Below are 21,809 nucleotides of genomic sequence, written 5' to 3'. Positions count from 1 at the left end.
GCATCAGGGGGCCAAAGTACTGGAGTTTCAGCTTCAACATCAGTCCTTCCAATGAATATTCAGGACTGATTTCCTCTAGGATTAACTGGTTGAATCTCCTTGCAGTCCAAGGGACTCTCAAGAGCCTCCAACACCACAGTTCAAAAGCATCAATTCTTTGGCGCTTAGCTTTCTTTATAGTCCAACTCTCATAGCCATATGTGACCACTGGAAAAACCATAGCTTTTACTAGACAGATCTTTGTTGGTAAATTAATGTCTCTGTTTTTTAATACGCTGTCTAGGTTGAAATAGAACATGTAATAGGTTGTAATAGAACATGTAACAGATTACAGTAAAGTATAAACATAACTTTTATATGCTCCAGGAAATCAAAATTCGTGTGACTCACTTTTTTTGCAATATTTGCTTTATTTCAGTGGTCTGGAACAGAACCCGTAGTATCTCCAAGGTGTGCCTTTAGTTTTAGGCCTTCTTACATTTAGGTCTTTGATCCTTCTTGAAATATATTTTGCATATGTGCAAGGTAAGAGTTCAGGTGCACTCTTTTGCATATGGACATCCAGTAAAAATATGTAGAAATACTGAAAATACTCTCCTTTCCCACATTACATGCTCTTGGCACCCTTTCCAAAATCATTGGCCGCATTTACAAAGATTTGTTACTGGAAACTCTGTTCTAGTCTTTTGTTCTGTATGTCTGTTCTTATGGCATTACCACTATTATGATCACTGTAGATTTGTAATAAATTTCAAAACCAGAAATGTGAGTACTCCTCTTATGTTCTTCTTTTTCAAGACTTTTCTAACTCCTTGAAGGCCTTCTGAGATTCATATGCATTTTAGAATGCCTTGTTTAATTTCAGTAAAAAAAAGGCTACTGAGATTTTGGTAGAGATTTCACTGGATCTGTAGGTAGCCTTATTAGTAATTTCAGCTTAACAATATTGTCTCCAGCCCATTTCTTTCCAATGATTTATCTTCTTGAATTTCTTTCAGCAATGTGTTATAGTTTTTGTGTACAAATCTTTTGTCTTCTTGGTTAAATTTTGTTTCTGTTAGATGCTATTTCAAATGGAATTGAATTTATTTATTTTTTGGAATGTTAATTGCTATTATATAGAAATGCAATGATTTTTGTAGTTTGATTTTGTATACTGAAACTTTGATGATATTTTTTATTAACTAACAGATTTTTTAGTTGAATCTTTGAGAGTTTTTACACATAAGATCATATTATCCAAGAAGAGAAGCACTTTCACATCTCCTTTTTCAATCTGTATAATTTCTATTTCTTTTTCTTGCTTTTCTAGCTAGGACTTCCGATGCTATATTACATAGAATTAACACAAGTGGCATTCATATGTTGCTCTTGATTTCAGGGTCAAAGCTTCTCATCTTTGGCCAGGATGTGATGGTTTTACACTTTTCATATATAGCTTTTGTCATGTTGGGGAGTTTTCTCTATTCCTAATTTGAGTGTTTTTTATCAAGAAAGAGTGTTGGATTTTATCATACTCTTTTCCTACTTGAATTGAGATGATCATGTATTTTGGTTTCTTCATTTGATTAATGTGGGATGTTACATTTATATGATTTTTATATGCAGAACCATTTTTGAATTGTAGAAATCCTACTTGGTCACAGTGTGTAAACATTTTAATATTCTGCTGGATTCAGTTTCCTGGTATTTCCTTGAGGATTAATGCATCAGTCCATGAAGGACGACTGGTATTGTGCACTTGCAGTGTTTGGCTTTGGCATCATGTGATACAGCCCTCATAGAGTGAATCTGGAAGTGTTCCCTCATCTTCAGTTTTTTGAAGAGTTTAGAAAGAGTTGTTGACTGTTCTTGAAAAGTTTGGTAAAATTCACCCTTGAAATCATCTAGTCCTTGGCCACTATTGTTGGGGTATTTTTCTATTCATGATTCAGTCTTTTCACTAATTATTGACCTATTCATATTTTTCATGATTGGATTTTGGTGGATTGTATATTTCTAGTAATTTGCCCATTTTGTTTAGGTTATCAAATTTTTTGAATAGAAATATTCATAGTATTACCTTATAATCCTTTTATTTTTATGTAATCAGTAGTAGTGTTTCATGTTTTGATTTTAGTAATCTGAGTTCTGTTTTTTTTTAAATCAACCTATAATCAGAATAGGATTGTTTATAGCCATAACTTTTCCCTCTTGGCACTACTTTTACTGCACCCCAAATGCTTTGATATGTTGATTTTTCATTTTCGTTTGATTTATGGTATTCTTAAATTTCTCTTGTGACTTCTTCTTTGATCAATTTTATTTGTTTAAAACTGTACTCTTTAATATCCATACATTTCCCATTTCTTCATGTTTCTTTCTACTATTGATTCTCACTTCATTTGTGCTTGGAAAAAACATTTAGACAATTTCCATCTTTAGAATTTGTTTGAACTTACATTATGACCTAACATATGATCTACTGAAGAGAATATTCCATGTGCACTTGGGGGGAAGTCTGCCTTCTGTTGTTATTAGTTAGAGTATTCTGTGCAAATTTGTTAAGTACATTTGGTTTATAGTGTTGTTCATGTTCTGTTTCCCTTATTTCTCTATTTCCTTATGTTTTGTCTAGTTCTTCTATCGTTATTGAAAATTTGGTATTGATGTCTCCAATCTTTATTGTAAATCTATTTCTCTCTTAAATTCTTACAGTTGCCTCATAAATTTTTGGTGTTCTAGTATTAGGTGCTTGTTTAAAAAATTGTTATATTTTCTTGTTAAATTAGCCCTTTTATGAATATGTAATGCCCTTCTCTGCCTTCCTAAAACTTATTTTAATTGAACCATAGCCGATTTACCATGTTATGTTAATTTCTGTTGTACAATCAAATGATTCAGTTGTACAAACATACATTCTTCTTCATATTCTTTTCCACTGTGGTTTATCATGGGATATTAAATATATTTTTCTGTGCTGTACAGGAGGATCTTGTTGGTTTTCCATTCTATATATAATCTTTGTATCTGCTAATCCCCAACTCCCCCCTATCCCCACACCTTGGGAACACAAATCTGTGCTCTGTGTCTGTCAGCCTCCAGCTACTATTTGACATGTAAATTTTTTCAGTATCAAAAATGATATTGGAAATGGACAACTTTTCAGATAAGATATTTTTATCCTCCTTTTTCTTTCCTTTAGGATAAATCTTCAAAAATAGGATTATCTACGTTTCTTAATTTTTACAATTCAATGTGTTATGCTAGTTATTTTGCAAAGGCAAAATAATCCTTTCTCCAACAATAGAAGAGCTTTCTAGATTCACCTAAACTTTACCAGCATATGGACATCTATCCATCTGTCTCTCTGAAATTTAATATGTAAAAATGATGTTTTGTTCATGCTCTTATTTCCACTTAATTGATTACTGGTGAAATCATTTTAACAAATTAAGTAATAACTATATTTCCTTCTTCAACAGTTTTTTACTTAAAATCTACTTCATCTAATATAGTCACACCATCTCTCCTTGCGTTTCTTTCAACATGGAATATTGAGCCTCTTTCCTTTTCAAATATGCGTGTCCCTACGCAAAAGTAAGTCTCCTGTAGACACGTACACACAGGCCTTTTTTAAAAGTTGGAGTAGAGCTGCTTTACAACGTTGTGTTAGAGTCCCCTGCAGAGCAAAGTGAATCGGCTATACACAGACATGTATTTATATACACCCTCTTTTGGGGTTTCCTCCCCATCTACATCATCACAGAGCACAGAATAGCGTTCTCTGTGCCATACAGTCAGCTCTCGTTAGTTACCTATTTTATACATGTAGTGTAGATGCGTCAGTCCCAATCTCCCAGTCCGTCCCACCAGGCCCTTCTCTCCTTGATGTCAATTTTTGTAAATCCATCCTGCCGATCTATGAAGTTTGTCTGGAAATTTAAATTCATTTACATTTGAAGTAATTGCTGCATGGAAGGACGTCTGCCATTTTGCAGCTCGTTTTTGTTCGCCTTCTAGCTTTTTTGTCCCTTATAGTCAACATTTCTGCTTACGCATATGTTCACTAGAGTTTTTTTTGTAGTGACAGGTTTTGTTTTTCTTACTTTTTTGTGCATATTCTATTATAGATATTTTCTTCATGATTATATGGACTTTAGCTAATATGTTAAAGTTATAATAATCTTTTTACAACTGAATCATCTTGCTTATAATGCTGATATAACAGAATTGTTTTGGAATTGTGAATGATGCTTGAAAAGTTTCTGATACATGTTCCATGAATGATAATTCTGAAACTGTTAGAGTCTCTATCTTTAGCTTCCTTACCACCTCCTGACAGTTCTAGACGTAACCAAGAGGAGGCAGAAGGAATGGTAGAGAAAAGAAGGATGCTCTTAGGTCTGTGAAAGTGAATGGAGAAAATCACATATACATATGATATTCAGGATGTCTAGGCTCATGGTGATCTCTTGAGGTGAAAGGTTGAACTCCTGGTTGGTTTTTCTGACTCACATGCCTTATAAAAGACATGGGCCAACATTCACTGGGGAAGAGCCCATGACAGGGTACTAGCCTTTCATACCTACCATGTGCAGAACCATGACAAAACACTTAGCTAGAGAGACCCACATTTGCCTTCCATAGCCCGGGAGTGCAGCCTGCAGAGGTGTGGGACTGCAAGGACATTTGAGCCCTGGTCTGCAGGGCACATTGACGTTCCTCCCATCTGAACAGAAAGAGTCGTTAGGCCCTCTAGCCTCCCCATTCTCCATTCAGGTACCAAAGTCAGAGCTAATGGCAGTGAGAAACTGGAAGTGGGGTAGGAAAGTCCTGCAGCTCTCCCTGATGGTGTGGCACCACGATGCTAGGACTGCAGAATCTTGGCCCTAGTTCAGCTCCTCCCCATGAGAGTTCCCAGGAAAGATCTTCAGTGTCCAGAATGGCTCAGCTTTGCAGGCTGATAAGAAAGTAGTAAAATAAAGTGGTTTGAGTAGCACATCTTTCTCCTGCCTGAGGCCAGAGCTCTTATTGTTGGGTCAAACCTGGGGGCCCAGGAGAGCAAATGTACTAGAATTGCTCGGGCTTCTTCAACCACTGTATCCTCCCTTATTCCTTGAGTGTCAGCCAACCTCGTTCCCACCCAGAGTCCCGAATCCCCAAGCACATGAGTCAGGCTGGTCACCTTCCCCACCACTCACGCTGGTGAAAGTCACCACCAGGGTGACCCAGTGTGGTTGCTAAGGGAGTATGACGGCCTTCAGCTACACGGGGTGGGGAAGGGTTGCTAAAGAGTCTGCTGGAAACTGGAGAGGCAGACAATCTGCCCTCCGAAAGGAGGTGCCTCATCCCTCTTAATCAGGTCTTCTTTGTTTTTAGGTCGGACAGCATGGGCAGCTCCTGGAAGGACATTCACCAGTTAGTGCAAAAGATGGTGAAGAAATACACAAAGTACGGCTGCTGTTTTGCTCTGCCTGGCAGAGTACACAGCTGTTCAGAGGTGGTGGGCATGGAAGTCCCTCAGGCCAGGAGCACAGTGCCCAGAGCCCAGGACAGTGTCCTGAAGCAGAAAGAAAGACGCTACGTTGGTTCCATTGGATCTTGGCAGCTTTCTTGACCCTTACCTGGAAGTGAGATTACACTGTAGAGGAACGCAGTCTGTGCCTGAAGACCTCACAGACTAGGAAGTGGGCAGACCAGTAACATACAGCTAAATGCTGAGTTAAATGGTGCCAAGTGCTGAAAGCAAAGGTTCAAGGACTTATTCGAAATTAAGGGAAAAAAGCAAGTACTCTTAGAGGGGGAAAGAAGGCAAGGATGACTTCCTAGAGGATATGGAATTTTGCACTAGGCCTTGAAGGACAAGAAGACAGATTAATAAGAACCATGAAGGAAATTTCTTGTGCAGTGAGTGATCTGTTAGGCTGGAAAGCAGGGCTAACTCAGGGGAAGGCTAATAGAACAGTCTGGACAGAACAGTGTGAGGCCAAGTCCATGGGGCTCATAATACCAGGCCCTGGGGCTTGGATTTCCTGCTGTGAGCAATAGGGAGCTGTAGATTATCCTAGAGTTGGGGCCAGAGGGTAGGGTGCCTGACATGGTTAAGGTTGTGTTCCAGGAGAAAAATCTGATAATTATAAGTTAAATGAGGTGGAACACGAACCAGAAGTGGGGAACCCAGCTAGGGACCTATTATAGCAATTTTGCAAGAAGAGAATGAAGGTCAATGGACCAGAAAACAGTGCGGGGAAGAAGGATGTATATGAGAGATACTGCTGAGAGAACAACTTCCCTGAGATAAGAGGTGGACAGGGAAGACAGGAGAGGAAGGAAGTGTGGGAAGATCCAAAGGATTTCACGTTAGAGGAGAGGCCAGTGGAGAGGCCTTCACGCCTCTCCACGTGCCACCTTTATGTGGGCAGGGAACGTGTGCATATGCCTCTGTGTGTGTCCTCGTGTGCGTGTTAATGATTTTTTAAATTTATTTATGTGTTTAGTTGTTTACTTATCTTTGGCTTCACTGGTTCTTTGTTGCTGCATGCAGACTTCCTCTAGTCGCAGTGAGTGGGGGCTACTCTTTTTTCCTGTGACACTGCCCACCAGGCTTGCTTTAGAGGATTAACGCAGCACTTGGCTGTCTGAGTTGAGCTTCGCGACAGTGTTGAACTGTGTAGAGAAGGCGATGAAGGACTCTTTGCTGCCGTGTGCAGGCTTCTCATTGCAGTGGCTTCTTCTCTTGTGCAGCACAGGCTTTAGGCATGCAAGCTTCTTTGGTTTGCATGGGCCTAGTTGCCACGTGGCATGGGAATCTTCCCAGAGCAGAAAGTGAACCTGTGTCCCCTGAATTGGCAGGTGAACTCTTAACCACTGGAACACCAGGGAAGTCTGTGTGTGTGTGTGTGTGAGAGAAAGAGAGAGAGAGAGACATTGGGAGTGTTGGGCATATAGAAATGGACCAGGATGCCATCCCAGTGATCACTTTCAGCAAGATCGCACGTCTCACAGGGCTCCCAACCTTTTACACAAGGAATGGGAATTTTCAGTGTTTGAGAAACAGAGCCTAAACAGGAGAGCTGGGTTATGGAGCAGGGAAACTGTCAGCCATCCCTCTCCTGGCTGCTCACTGGCATCATTTTGAGCTCACGTGCGTGTTCCTTCCACAGCCCCAAACTGCGCATGTCCTTCATCACCTATGCTGCACAGGGCAGCACGGTCATGAGCCTCACCTCAGACAGGTAAGGGCTGATTTAATCCACTAATGCAAGTCTAGTGCGTGATGTCACAGAAAAAAAAAAAAAAAAAACACTGGGGCTCTCGGTGACCCAACGAGGACCCACTGTGTGCAGGCTGGGCCATCCTGGGCTCCCCTCACTGATCACTCGGACCTGCAGCCTTGGCTCCCACTGATCTCTGGCTGCACTGGGACTGGGAGACCCCAGTGCTGCTCGACCACCTCCACCCCTCTAGGCCCTGCCCTCCACTAGTCTGGTCCTCTCCACACACTTCCATTTTCTCACATTCGGCTCACTGTGAGGATTTCCTTGAACTGGCTGAACAGGTGTGCAGACCTTTTATGAACTCTGGCCTGTATTGTGCACCTGCGCTTGTACTGATCTCTGCTCTGGGTCAGTGAGGGTGAGGAGAGATGGTCGTACCTAAGGGATAGGGGATGGGCCGTGTTGAAGTGCTAGAGGATTCAGTGGAGGGGAGCTTGCTCCTGGTGGGCTTGAGACAGATGGCCTCATGAATGTGGTTCTGAACACCAGACTAGACTGCAGTTCCAGAGGCAGACCCAGGTGTGTGCCAAAAAGCATGGAGGTAGGAAGGAGTGGTGCTTCTGAGTAGCTGTTATGTTAAGAATTTCAAGGACACAAAAGCTGGAACCTAATTCAGAGTGAGTGAAGCACCAAAGATAGGTTGAGGACATTTGCGACTGGATGCCTCCAAGATTTAGACACAGTCCCTGCTCAGGACCTTGTAGAGAAGTTGGAGTAGCAGATGAGCTGCAGCAGCAAGGATGCCGGGGACAGAGTATGGGGGTGCCAGCGCGTGGAGACATGCCTGGCTCCCAGAAGAAGCAGGGCTTGGGCTTCCTACTGTGAGCTGGGGAAGGCATAGTTTTCTTCATGTGTGTGTTTCAAGCTTAGAAGAGATACTGGAGTGGGCGTGAGGTGAAAGAAGGCAAGTTCATGGGGGCAGACTCACAGGTGGAGGAGAGAGAAGTAGCAGGGGCTTGACGTGGGCTTCTGGGAGAGGAGTTGCCCGTGGTGGAGAGAAAGATCATTGACTCTTCTAGGTTACGGAGCTCAAGGCCTGGATGAAGAGAGCTTTCTTGAGGCTCTTGGAAGGCATCCCCAGTCTTCTCTGGAGAATAAAGGAGGGGAAGTCTTCCAAGACTGTGGGTTCAGGAGAAAGAATGGGACTCAAGGGAGTGGGAAATACTTGAAATCCTGTGTGTAGTCCAGGATACACCTAAGACATATCAAAATCAACCATGACCTTCATGCTTCCAGCACAGGGCCTGGCAGAATCTTGGTGGGAGCTGGTCTCAACCTGAGATTGGGCATTTCCAAAGCTGCCTAGGCATTTAGGAGGATGTGGCAGAGGGCTGGGGTGGGTCTTTCTGTACAAGGTGAGTCCAGAGTGACTCAGGAAGCCTAGTAAGAGGTGCATCTCTGATGGGTCTGCAAAGAATGTGGGGCAGGACTGGGACCAGGGCTGGTGCTCTCTGATCCCTATCTACTGGGGTGAGCAAGCTGAGAGGGCACCATCCACACAGGCCTTGCTCTGGTGCTGGAGAAGCCAGACAGCATGGGGCTAGGAAGCCTCAGGCATACTGGTGGGGGTGGGTGAGAACTGGGAAGAGGTGCAGGAGCTCCTGTCGTGTGAGAGGGGTACTTTAAGAGCAGGAGGGATTGCTGAGGGTACTAGGAGCCTGGCGTCATGGTATGAGAAAAGCTGGAAGGGCAGCAGTAGGGAGAGCTACTCAGGCAAGAACTTTGCCTGATGATGTGGGTCCTGGGCAGGAGGCTGTGAGTACAGAGAGTTCCAGAATATTTTTGTGGTTCAAACAACAAAATTGAAATCTTCCAGAAAGTGCCAAGATGTGTGGTTCTGCTCAACTAGGCAAGGCCTGCTTTGGCCTGCCCTGGCAATGGGTCCCAGGTCTCCTCTTCTCATGGGCTAGGTTGAGCAGGTCTGGGGCTCTCATATTTCACTGCACGTGAGCAGCCTTCAGGGACCACGTACTCATTAGACCTGCTGTGACAGCTCAGCCCATCGCACTGGATAAGCCTGAACCTAAGCCCCAGCTCAGTGTGTCCCGTCCCATGCCCTCTGACCTGCTTTAGCAGAAGATGACATGCCGTCATCATGGCAGCCTGGAGTCACTGTGTTTCCGCCCCTGGGCACAGCCCTCAGGCCTCTTTTCCAGCTTTTGGTCTATTTCTTCAGAAGCGTATGAAGCCCAGGAGCCCTAGACTCTAATGGAGCAGCCTGACTACTTCCTTTAGCACCGATCCAACGAGGGAAGTGGCTGGAAGGGACCAAGCCCACCTCAGGGGTCTGTAGCAAGGGAGCAGGAGACAGGGCAGGAACATCAGCAGAGTGACTTCTCCGAACTCAACTTTGCTTGTTGGAGGATAATGTGCCCTCACCAGGGACCTCTTGGGTGCCTACAGTACCACCAGTCATGTTGGGGGTGCCGGATCCACAGGTGCGCATCCGTGGGTGCTCCCCTCTCACCATGGACGGTCAAGGCAGGGCCCTTGCTGAGTCCCCTGAGGTCTGGAAGCCTGAGACAGGGATGAGCACATTGAAAGTCAGGACCTACTTATGGGACAGAAAAGCAGCATCCTCCACGCTCACTGAGTGGTGGACGAGGAAGGGTTAGGGTTAGCTCTCTCGGTGTCAAAGACACGGGCAGAAGGGTCATGAGAGGATCACTGTGTCCTCTCCGGTCCAGGCAGGTCTGCACAGGGCAGAATGGTGCCAGGGCAGCTGGGGCTGTTTGTAGCCATTAACCTCCATTCCCCCTCTACCCTCTTTTCCGATATGTTTTTAGAACAGAAATACAGGACGGTCTTAAAAGACTTCAGAATATAGTGCCTTCAGGAGCCACAAACATGCAGGAAGGATTGAAAAAGGTACAAAGACAGCTCTGAGAATTTATTCTGCTTTATCGAATTCTTGGAATATTATTGTGTCTTCTCACTGCCTTCCCCCAAATTTTGTTGCAGGCAAATGAGCAGATTGAAAGCGTTTACTCCAATAGTAAGTTGCCCGCTGACGTCACTGTGCTCAGGGGGGACAGAGCCAGGTCCAGGCCTCAGCGAGGGCTGGTGCACACCCTCCTTGGCCAGCTCCTAGCGCTAACTCTTGGAGCGAATTCCTTGCCCTCTCTGTGCTGCAGGTTCCTCCTCCCTGCCATAAGGATGAAAAGCTCTCCCAGGGATGTTCCTGAGAATCACATGGGATTATGCTTTACATTCCTAGTTCGTGTGTGTGTGTGTGTCACTCAGTCACGTCTGACTCTTTGAGACCCCATAGACTGTAGCTTGCAAGGCTCCTCTGTCCCTGGAATTCTCCAGGCAAGAATACTGGAGTGGGTTGCTATTCCATTCTCCAAGGGATCTTCTGACCCAGGGATCGAACCCATGTCTCACGCACTGCAGGCAGATGCTTTACCGTCTGAGCCACCAGTGAAGCCCACATTCCTGGTTCTTACTAGATATCATTGCTTGCCCTACAGTTGGGCTGCATGAAAAAGAAAAGAGAAATTCCAGGGACAGTGAGTGAGTAAATAGAGTTCAGTTTGGGGAGCAAGGCCTTGGTGCCCCTGCCTGCCCACACTCTGTCCACCACGGCCCCGGCTCTGCCCCTTCAGCCTCTCCCCTGTGGTTGACTCTCGTCCTGTGACCGTGTTTCCAACAGTGGGAAAGGCTGTGCTCGGCCCAGAACCACTGGCATGTAGACTGTAGGGCTGCGGCCTCATCAGGAAGGAAGCACAGGCTGCTGGGAAGGCAGGGAGCTGGGCGGGGCTGCTGCCCAAGCCTCTGGCAGTCAGTCTGGCTGCTCCTCCCTGAGCTCAGCTGAGAGGCTTGTCCTTGCCAGGGAAGTAGCTGCAGCTCCCTTTCAGGGCAAAGGCTGTGCCACCTTGCCCTAGTGAGGGTCCATTAGGAAGAGCTCTGAGCCAGTCTCAGGCTCCTTATCTGTCAAATGGGTTCTGGCCTAAGTCCTCTGACCCTCCAGGCGCTCTGGGTGACAGTTCTGGGGTCAGGGTGGCCCCTCCCCAGGAGAAGGTGATCCAGGATCTGTGCTGCAGGTTTGACAGGCTGAGGCAAGTCACTCCAGGTACCTTGCTGACCAGCCCACTCCCTGCTTCTTCTGCAGACAAGAATGCTTCCAGCCTGATATTCACTGTGACTGCTGGGCCACTGCTGCCAGCGACGTTACAGGATTCTAAGGGTGAAGTGAGTCCCATTCATCGTTACCTGCTTTGTGGTCCATGTATTTGGGTGTTTTATACTCAAAACCTTCTTCCTCTTAGGCTAACAAGGCTCGGAGTATGAAGACCACGATTTATGCAATGGGTATAAAAGACTATAAGAGAGACCAGGTAACTTAGAACAGTGACCAAGTGCCACTCTTGAGTCCAGCTGGGGAAAGCTTTGGGAAAGGCAACCAAAGGGCCCCAAGTGTTTCAACAACAGGTAGCCACAGCAGATGAATGGCAAGTGTCGTATAAACTTACACACCAGAGGTGCGGGTGGAGAAGCTTTACACATCCCTGTGGGTGGGCTGCTGGCTGATGCCCGGGTGTGGCCCTTGAAGTCCAACGTGGGCAGGAGGTGAGGGTCTCTCTCCTAGGACAGGACTTGCTGTGTCCTCAACACTCACTATTTACCAAGCCATCTTCTCTCCCTTTTAGCTGCTGCAAATTGTACAGGGAAAGAGACAGGTGTACCATGTGGATGAATCCAACATCGATGAAGGCTTTATTAGATCAGTGAGTGTGGCTAAATTTGAGAAGGGGGCTGGGTGGCTTCCCACCATGCTCACACCTATCTCTCTCCTTGACCCTGTCCTTCTGTTCCAGATTGTGGGAAATTCCTGTAAGCAAGTTATGGGCAAGGACACATTCTATGCTTGTGTGGGAGGTATGTGCTGGAGTCACTGTTCTAGACAGAAAGGCATTTCTGTGTGTGTGGTATGAATGTGCCTGAGTGTGTCTGCACCTTTGAGTGGTATGAGGATAGGCTCTGAGTGTGTTTGGATGAGTGTGAAGTGTGTGTTGGGGGTGAAAGGAAGTATATTGTGTGTTTTGAATGGAGTAAATATATGCTGTGCATGTGGCGTGCATGAGTGTAATGTCTGAGCGTGTGCCGTGTGTGTGCATATATGAGGGGCTGAGAATGCTTCAGCCATGTGATTGGGCCTGTTTTTGTGTGAGGCACGTCTGTCAGAGGTTGTGGTGTGATTATTGTATGTATTACCTTTACTTCCAGTTTTGAGAAACAATTAACATACTGCCTTGTATAAATTTAAAGTATAACACAAAATGACTTGATATACATGTATTGGGATACGATTGCCACAGGAAGTTTAGCCTAATTACTTTCTCAAACTCAAATCTAAAATTATCATTAAAAACTAAGAAAAGATAAGTGTTAAACCCTGAACATAACACTAGCAAATGAAATGCAGCAATACACAGAAAGGGCAATACATCAAAAATAATTAGGGATCACCTAATATAATCCCCAGAAATGTAAGTCTGATCTAGTGTTTGAAATTTCAATATAATGTATCACGTCAGCAAAATGGAGAAAGGACAATATAATGTATCACATCAGCAAAATGGAGAAAGGAAACGATTATTTCAGTGGAGAAGCAAACAGCTGGACACAGTTCAAGTTCAGCATCATAACAGGAGCAACCTGATAAAGACATCTATGCAAATTTTCACAGCTGATACTACACCCAGTGATTCAATGAGGACTGCCTCTCCCTGAGATCTGGAACTTGACAAGGATGCCCTCTCTTCCACGGGAGGGTCCCTGCATCAGTGTGGGGAGGATCCTGTGCAGTCGAGTTTCTGTTAGAAGCCCTCTCTCTGAGTGAGCTCTGTGTGTGCAAGTCTGTGCATCCACACCACTGGGATTTGTAGAGCTGAGGTGGGTGAGTAAGCACACGTTCCCACTGGTGACAGCACCCAGCTGGACGCATCTAGATACAGACCCAGGAGGCCGGTCCTGGCTGTGGCGCTCTGAACTGCAAGACCACAGCGCACAAGGCTGTGGTCAGACAGAGCACTGCTCATATCTGAGCTCTTGCTGCTCATTGACAGAGAACCGGGGCAAATTGCTGAGTATCTGCCACTTTGAGCTTCATCTCCAAGAAGCAGAAATACCAATGCCCATGCAATGAGACATAGATGCAGTGGGGGCACAGTTACTGGCACGGGATCTAGAAGCTGGTGGCCCTCACCAACAGGAGCTGGTACTAAGGCTTCCATCGCTGAGCCCTGGTGCTGACCCCACCCCTCTGCTGAGTCCAGGATGGGGAGGGGAAGTGGCCAGAGAGCACCCAGAATGAAAGCCTCTGCAGCTGAGCCATCTGTGGGTTCCGTCTGATCTTGACTCCTCCTGTCTCTGACCCTGTGACTTGCAGGGCAAGGTGTGAATGTGAGGAAAGAACCCCCCACACACGCAGGGTCCTTTCCTGCATGTCCCAGCTGTGCAACAGCCATTCTCTGGTCACATCCCCAGGACACACACAGGCCTGTCAGGCCTCAGGGGGGGATGCCTGTGGTCATTGATGCCTTGTGATGGCCCAGCTGGGGTGACAGGTGCCTGTTGCAAACCCTCTGCGGGCATGACCCAGCGGTGCTGCTCCCGGTCCAACTGCCGTCATCTCGTCAAAAGCTGCCACATAGCATGACTGCCATTTGGAGGGAAAGCTCAAAGCTGGAACTTGGGCCCCAGTAAAGCAGAAGAATCTATTCATCAGGCAGTCATTCTGAACAAGTCAGTGGGCTGGGCAGGTGGCTGCCAGGAGCAGGTGAACACGAGGAACACGGCCTCTTCAGTTTCTTGGGCTCTCTCTAGGACGAAGCAGAGGCCTCTGCTGACCTCCTGCCTCCAGGCCTGTGCTCCAGCCCTTGCTCTGCACAGGGCACAAGGGGCTGAGAAGGCCACTTCCCTGACATGCCTGATCACAGAGACTGAGGCCTCCAGGCCAGACAACTGGGCCCTCCAAGGTCCAGCCTCTGTTGTAAGCCCTCCTACTGCAGAGGCTTCAGGGTCAGGGGATTGGGCTTCCTGCAAAACCTTCCTCAGCTTTACAGGGCCAGTTTTTGAGATTTCACACTCAGAGTGCCTCAGTGCCAAAGGCTTTCTTGGTCAGCTGGCACCCCTGGCTATCACAGCCCTTGCTGTCTTCCTCTCTCGTCACTCATCACTCAGTATGAGTCATGATGACTGCAGCTCTTCCAACCTTTTATTATGGAAGGTTTCAAACCTACAGCACAGAGAGAATGAACAATGGGCACTCCTCTCTCTACTACCTGGATTTTCAATTAATATCAGACCATATTTCCTTTATCATGTATTTTCTCTAACTCCTCTTTCTTTCTTCTCTCTCTTTCTTCATCTATTTATCTTATTTCTTGATGCATTTCAAAGTAAGTTATTATCTCTAATATACTGCCTCCAAAGTCCTATTCTGCATACCTTTACCTGGGGAACAATTTTTGTTGAGTTCTCGTTTTGAAATGCAGCAGACAAGTATATTATTTCATGGGTTCTGACAAATGCATACAACACCTGTAACCTCTAATCCCATGAAGGCTCAAAGTATTGGAGGTGCCTCCAGGATGTCTCCTCAGCTCCCTTCCCAGGCAATACCAGCCCCCACCCCTTGGATGCAACTACTCCCTGATTTCTTCCTCCACAGGCTAATTTGCTGCTTTAGAATCTCTTCTCAGTGACTCAAAGGATGAGTGCAGGGTCTGGCCTGAAGCTCTCAGCGCCATTGTTTGGCAATTCATCCATCTGTGTGTTTCTGAGCTTCCTCGAAGCTTGCACCCTAGGGGGCAGGCTGAAGGTGGCGGCTAGTCACTCATTTTCCTGTGTGTAACTGGGCCGGGGTGAGTGTCTGCAGAAGCACAGCAGGTGGGGCCCAGCAGTGGAGGCCATGGTGAGACACGGGGTAGAGCAGGGCTTCCCTCTGAGGTCGGCGTCCAGCTCTGCATCATGGCTGGAGGCCCTTTGTGAAGGGGTGGGTGGGGCAGGCTGGGTGAGGCAGGAGGACTGCAGGGTGTGGGCAGGACCCATTGTTCAGACGGGGCTGCTCCTGCAACCAACTTGGGCAGATACTGTCCCTCTGCCACGTAAGGTTCCCTCTTGACCCATCCCTCTGTCTCCAGGTTTAACAACCGCAAAGAGTTCAGCTTTCATGTGTAAATACCTTCCTAAATACACTTCACAAGGATATTTTTACATCAATGGGATCATGCAGTCTGTTGTTTAGTTGCTAAGTCACGTCTGACTCTTCGCAAGCTCGTGGACTGCAGCACATCAGGCTCCTCTGTCATCCATTATCTCCCAGAGTTTGCTCAAATTTATGTCCATTGAGTTGGTGATGCTATTTAACCATCTCTTCCTCTGCTGCCCCCTTGTCCTTTTGCCTTCAATCTTTCCCAGCATCAGGGTCTTTTCCAATGAGTTGACTCTTTGCATCAAGTGGCCAAAGCATTGGACATCAGTTTCAGTATAGTTCTTCTAAAGTTCAAGGTGGATTTCTCCTTACAGTCTGAAGGACTCTCAAGAGTCTTCTCAGCACAATTCAAAAGCATTAATTCTTCAGTGCTCAGCCTTCTTTATGGTCCAACTCTCACATCCGTACATGACTACTGGAAAAACCATATCTTGGACTACATGGACCTTTGTCAGCAAAGTGATGTCTCTGCTTTTTAATATGCTGTCTAGGTTGGTCATAGCTTCTCTTCCAAGGAGCAAGTGTCTTTTGATTTCATGGCTGCAATCACCGTCTGCAGTGATTTGGGAGCCCAAAAAAGAAAAATCCATCACTGCTTCCACTTTTTCCCTCTATTTGCCATGAAGTGATGGGACTAGTGCCAAGATCTTAGTTTTTTGAATGTTGAGTTTCAAGCCAGCATTTTCATTGTCTTCTTTTACCCTTATCAAGAGGCTGTTTATTTGCTCTTCACTTTTTGCCATTAGAGTAGTGTCATCTGCATATCTGAGGTTGTTGATATTTCTCCCAGCAATCTTGATTCCAGCTTGGGATACATCCAGCCTGGCATTTCATAAATGACAACCCACTCCAGTATCCTTGCCTGGAAAATCCCATGGACAGAGGAGCCTGGTGGGCTACAGTCCACGGGGTCACAAAAAATTAAACACGATTAAGCATCTAACCCTTACCCCTTACTCTGCATATAAGTTAAACAAGCAGGGTGACAATATACAGCCTTGTCATCCTGCTTTCCCAATTTTGAACCAGTTGGTTGTTCCATGTCTGGTTCTAATTGTTGCTTCTTGACCTGCATACAGATTTCTCAGGAGACGGGTAAGGTGGTCTGTTATTCCCAAACTTCCACAGTTTGTTATGATCCACATAGTCAAAGGCTTTAGTGTAGTCAATGAAACAGAAGTAGATGCATTTCTAGAATTCTTTTGCTTTCTCCATGATTGAAAAAATGTTGGCAATTTAATCTCGGATTCCTCTGCCTTTTCTTAACCCAGCTTGTACATCTGGAAATCCTTGGTTCACATATTGCTGAAGCCTAGCTTGAAGGATTTTGAGCACAGCCTTGCTGGCATGTGAAGTGAGCACAAGCGTAGAGTGGACTGAACATTCCTTTGGCATTGCCCTTTTTTGGGATCAGAATGAAAACTGACTTTTTCCAGTCCTGTGACCACTGCTGAGTTTTCCAAATTTGCTGACAATATTTTCCAAGCTTCTGTGTAGTATTTCATTGTATGGATGGACTGATTTATTTAATTGGTCTTCCTTGATCAATATACAGATTGTTCCTAATAAGTTGATACTACAAGTCAGACTATATGTAGGACCTTCCTGATGGTTACCTCTCTGTGAGCTTAGGAAAGGAATTCACTAAGATTTCAATGAGAAGTGGAATTTCTACATGAAAGACACACCCATGTTAAAGTCAGTCATTGTCCCATTGCTTTTGCTTTTCATCTGGGAGTCCTAAAGTTTTCACTCTTGTATTTAGTTCTTTAAACCATTTTAACTTTATTTTTGTAGATTAAGGGATAAAATGGTCTTTTTCGTTCTTTCACTTGGAGCTGTCCAGTTGTACCAACAACATTTAGTAAAGAGATTTTTTTTCTCATTGTATACTCTTGTCTCAATGTAATAGATTAACTGACCACATATGCACGGGTTTATTCCTGGGCTCTCTATTCTGTCTGCTGATTTATGTGTCTGTATTTGTGCTAGTACTATCTGCTTTGACTTCTGTGGCTTTGTAGCATACTCTGAAAACTGAGAGCAAGATGCTTCTAGTCCATTCTTCTTTCTCAAGATTGTTTTAACTACTGGATTCAAGAAAATATGCAGACTTTTCTACATGGGCTTCAGTATTTTCAAAACTGAAAAGAAAATATGTCAGCAAGCCAGCATCAGCCCATGAGCTAAGAATCTATTTGCTTTAAAGCTGAGAATTTGTAAACTTCACTTTGATGGAAGTTTCAGGAAGACCTGAAGCGAAGGAATGAGGACTGCCAAGTTCAAGGCTATGCTGACATTTCTAAGGAATGTTCTTCAGAGTTAACTGACTTTAGGTAATTAACTGACCTTGGCCAGGAGACAGAGGTGAAGGCTAATGACCTTGGGTTTATAGCAGGAAGACTTGCGTTTTAACCCGGCCAGCTCACCAGGGGCCAGGTGCACTAATTGCCCTCTCTGGATCCCCTGGTATTTATTTCTGTTGTCAGGAAGCACAAGTGGGGATCCAGCAGCCTGCATAGGGGCTATGATCCAAAACTGCACCTCAGCAAATCAACGTCTCTCAGTCTGACAAAAGAAGGTTCTTGGTTAATCCCTGGAATGGCAGTGGGGGGTTGCATGAAGTACACGAAGAGTCAGGGAGAGGGAGGGGAAGAGCAGTCATTGCAGACTTCAGAACTAAAGCTAAGATTTCACCTTCCATAAGAGATTCTCTTATGCAAGGTCCTCACCCCCTTGCTTGCCTTGGTCAGGTCCGGGCCTTGTTTCTAGGGTCTTCAGCCTGCCATAAGCACAGAGAAGCACAGGGAGGAACAGACCCCCAAGTGTCAGAAAGCCACACAGGCACCCAGGCTTGTGTGCTCAGTTCAGACCAAGAGTCAGGACTCTCTTCAGCCTGTGTTATCTTGGTTCCTGTCATTTATGTACGGGAGGGCCAGGTGGACAGCGCTCCTGGTATGTCTCAGAGAAGACCTCGAGACATCAGTCAGAGAGAGACCTTTGCTTGGGGTTGGCCCTGTGGAGGGTGTGAGACCTTGATGGGCTTTGATGGGTAGGGGCAGTGGTGAGAGGCCCCCAAGAGCCCAACCACTTCAGAGTAGACCCTCAGTGAAAACAGGTGAAGCCCAGAGTTGAAGAGACATTGATTCAAACACAACTGCTTCCTCATCAGAGTCCCAAGGAATTCAGTTGAAGGGGTGACTTATTATAACTGTAAGATCAGAGGGAAGTCAGCATTCAACCCCTCCTAACACAGTTATGGATATTGTCTTTGCAGAATCCTACCAACTTGGTTTTTTTGCACACGGTCTAAATCCAGACAAAATTAAAGAATATACTTGCAGATATAAGTTGGATGAGATCCAAGTCTATAGTAAGTACCCAGGTTGGTGCTTCCCACACTGCTCTTCAGTACATATAGCAAACCAAGGCTTCAAACCCCTTCACTGTAGAGGATACAGGCAGCGTGGATGATGGGAGAAGGGACCTAGCTGGGAAGGCCGGCCACCTTGCCCTTCAGCTCAGGCCGGGGAGCGATCAGCTCTCAACACATCAAGAGCGTCTTGGCTCAGGGCTTGTCCCTAAGAGGCTGGACTTGGGGTGCTGGGGCTGCTCTCACTACTCTATTGCTCTCACACTTTACTTGGCCTTCATGCCCCTTGGAAATAAAGATGTGACCCTCATGACTTCCGGTGAGTAGTGGAGGCAGCCCCAGGGCCCTCAGTCTGTTCCAGGGGCACTGCGCTCTCCCAGGAGGGTGGAGTCACCTGGGATTGAGAGCAGATGCCAATCGCCGGGCCTGGACCCTGGCTCAGATCCACTCTACATGTGTGATCTTGACCTAACGAGCGTTTTGTTCTCAGTCTCTATTATCTCTACTATACAATGGATCCCATGCGGTAGATACACTAAGCCCTATCATGCATGTAAAGCTGCTATTTGAAAATACTCAGGTACCAGATATTCCTCCACAATAGGTGAGTGGCCTGAGAAAGCCCACAGTAGGGGCAGGAGATGAGCCCTCATCCCTGAGGTGGGTGTGATCTCCCCCACAGAGTGCCTGGGGACAGGTGGACTTCCTCTTCCTCCTCAACTCTGCCAGTTAGCTTCCTGATACATTGATTTGATATGATTGTTTTATATTCAATGACTTCTCGTTCCAAAGCCATCTAGAAAACCCAGTGCAAGTCTCTCCCTCAGCACACTTCTGGGCCATCTCTCCTCCTTCCACTGGTGCATAGGATGGGCAGGGCTCTGCTATGACCACACTCCCACACTACAGAGTGTGTAGATGACCTCAGGGAGTGAAATTATACTTTCTCAGGAGTGATTGCTGCTGCTGCTAAGTCGCTTCAGGAGTGATTGCTGCTGCTGCTAAGTCACTTCAGTCGTGTCCGACTCTGTGCGACCCCATAGATGGCAGCCCACCAGGCTCCCCCGTCCCTGGGATTCTCCAGGCAAGAATACTGGAATGGGTTGCCATTTCCTCCTCCAACGTCTAAGAGTGAAGAGTGAAAGTGAAGTCACTCAGTCATGTCCGACTCTTCGAGACCCCATGGACTGCAGCCTACCAGGCTCCTCAGTCCATGTGATTTTCCAGTCAAGGGTACTGGAGTGGGGTGCCATTAAGTAAATCATTTGTATGGAGAGCTAGTGTTTATTGAGCATCCACCGTATCAGGTAATGTGCAAAGTGCCTTACACGCACTATCACAATTAATTCTCAAAAGAGACCCATTGTTATTTCTTTGTACAGAGCTGATGTAGCCATAGTCACAGTGGTCTAATTGCCCATCTGTGTCTACTGGGCCTTCAACCGTATTGATAACAGATTTATAGAAAGGCTAAATACAACCTATCCCCCACGAAATGTGCTTAGATAAACCCCCAGGGGTCTATGACTCTACAGCTTTCCCACTCTTGACTCACCAACGTTTCTCTCTGAGGTGGATCAGCAACAAGGCTCACACGTGAGACTCCATCACACAGTCCTGGGCTCCTCTGCTGACCGCCACACTGCATGTGGTTGGAGGCTGACCAGAGTGGCAGAGCAGCACTGTTCATTGCCAAGAGCAGTGATGCGTCAATGAGGATAGATTGGGTTGATTTTAATTACATTTTCCTCTAACAGAAACATCTCAGAAGACATTTTAATAAATATAGAGAGGCGTAACAAAGAATAATTAATTTTTAATCAATATTTGTACATGTTTTCTGTTGTCTATCTTTGGTATATAATGTTTTTTATATTAAGAAATCTTTAAAATTGGCAATGGAAAGATTTGGTGTAATCAATTAATAGTGATTTGAAAGCTCCTCTGCAGTCAACCATGCATTCCTTGGCCTTCAGTATACGAGGGCAGCAGAAGGGGGGGTAGAAGGACCAACAAGTCCGTTGACGTTCTTTTCACGTGGTTTTCTTTTAGATAAAGAACCTGCCTCTGTGAGTAATGAAAAAATAACTTGCCAAGGACATATTTTTGCTAAGACTGGACAGTAAGTGTTTATGTTCTGGGGCCATTTGGGCAGGTTTCCCTACCATGAGGAGTCCAGACTGCGGGATGCCCCATTTAGTGAGGGCAGCACACGTCTGTCTCCAGGAGGGCTCAGGCATCCTCCACCCCTGCCCTGGATGATAATCCCCTGAGACGTTCAGGGATCTTCTGTGGGCCAGGCTCTGCTGAGGAGGGGAGGATGTGGGAGATGGTGTGTCCCACAGATGGTACCTTTACTCTGGGCAGCTTTTCAAAATGAAGCCAACATGCTGTGTACATACAGAGGAGTCAGGATGGTGACACATACAGCCATCCCTTGCCACTAAGCCCATGATCATGAGGGCATCTGACCCCATGCAGGGCTCCTCACTGCCTCATCTGTTTTCATTTCCGAGCTCGAGCTCATGTTGTTTGGGGAGGAACTCCCTTTACCCATGCTGCCTGCAGTACAGTAACCCCAAATTCCTAAGTCAGTGCCTTCAGAGGAGAGCTGGGGCTACAGATTGAGCCAAGTGTAAGCACTGTATCTGTCCTGTCTCTTGGGTTCCATCTGCCCTTTCTGTTCTTTTAGAGTGATTATTGTTGATTACTCTCTGGACCTGGGCAAGACCTACAGCAAGCGATTCTTGAAAGTTACCAGCAAGGACTGTGTAAGTGACAGGGTGGGTGGGGTGCATCCTCCCTCTAGATATGTCTAGAATACCTGCGCTGCAGGGAAGACACCCTGAAAATCAAGAGAGGAACAATATCCTCACAGAAGAGCCAGCAAGTAGCCTGTGCATACAGGCCCCTTGAACAATACCTCAGCCATATCGCACTGTTGGAAAGTTGTTTC

At 46.0% G+C, this 21,809-nt stretch overlaps 1 protein-coding gene across 2 annotated transcripts in view; it reads left to right on the top strand.

Annotated features, from left to right (window-relative positions):
- The window catches only part of LOC133240557 (anthrax toxin receptor-like), a 41,902-nt gene that overhangs the window by 7,313 nt on the left and 12,780 nt on the right, over positions 1–21,809 (top strand). For both annotated transcript variants that reach the window (XM_061405596.1, XM_061405597.1), the window contains exons 2-12: positions 5,362–5,433; positions 7,146–7,217; positions 10,046–10,127; positions 10,221–10,254; positions 11,374–11,453; positions 11,531–11,599; positions 11,912–11,989; positions 12,080–12,140; positions 18,758–18,853; positions 20,906–20,975; positions 21,546–21,624. In XM_061405596.1, the coding sequence (XP_061261580.1) occupies positions 5,362–5,433; positions 7,146–7,217; positions 10,046–10,127; positions 10,221–10,254; positions 11,374–11,453; positions 11,531–11,599; positions 11,912–11,989; positions 12,080–12,140; positions 18,758–18,853; positions 20,906–20,975; positions 21,546–21,624 (793 nt within the window). The remainder of the gene's footprint in view (positions 1–5,361; positions 5,434–7,145; positions 7,218–10,045; positions 10,128–10,220; positions 10,255–11,373; positions 11,454–11,530; positions 11,600–11,911; positions 11,990–12,079; positions 12,141–18,757; positions 18,854–20,905; positions 20,976–21,545; positions 21,625–21,809) is intronic.

The sequence above is a fragment of the Bos javanicus genome, chromosome 28 (assembly GCF_032452875.1).
Source record: "Bos javanicus breed banteng chromosome 28, ARS-OSU_banteng_1.0, whole genome shotgun sequence".
Lineage (NCBI taxonomy): Eukaryota > Metazoa > Chordata > Mammalia > Artiodactyla > Bovidae > Bos > Bos javanicus.
Note: the sequence above shows the minus strand (reverse complement) of the source record. Positions and strands in the feature narration are given on the sequence as shown.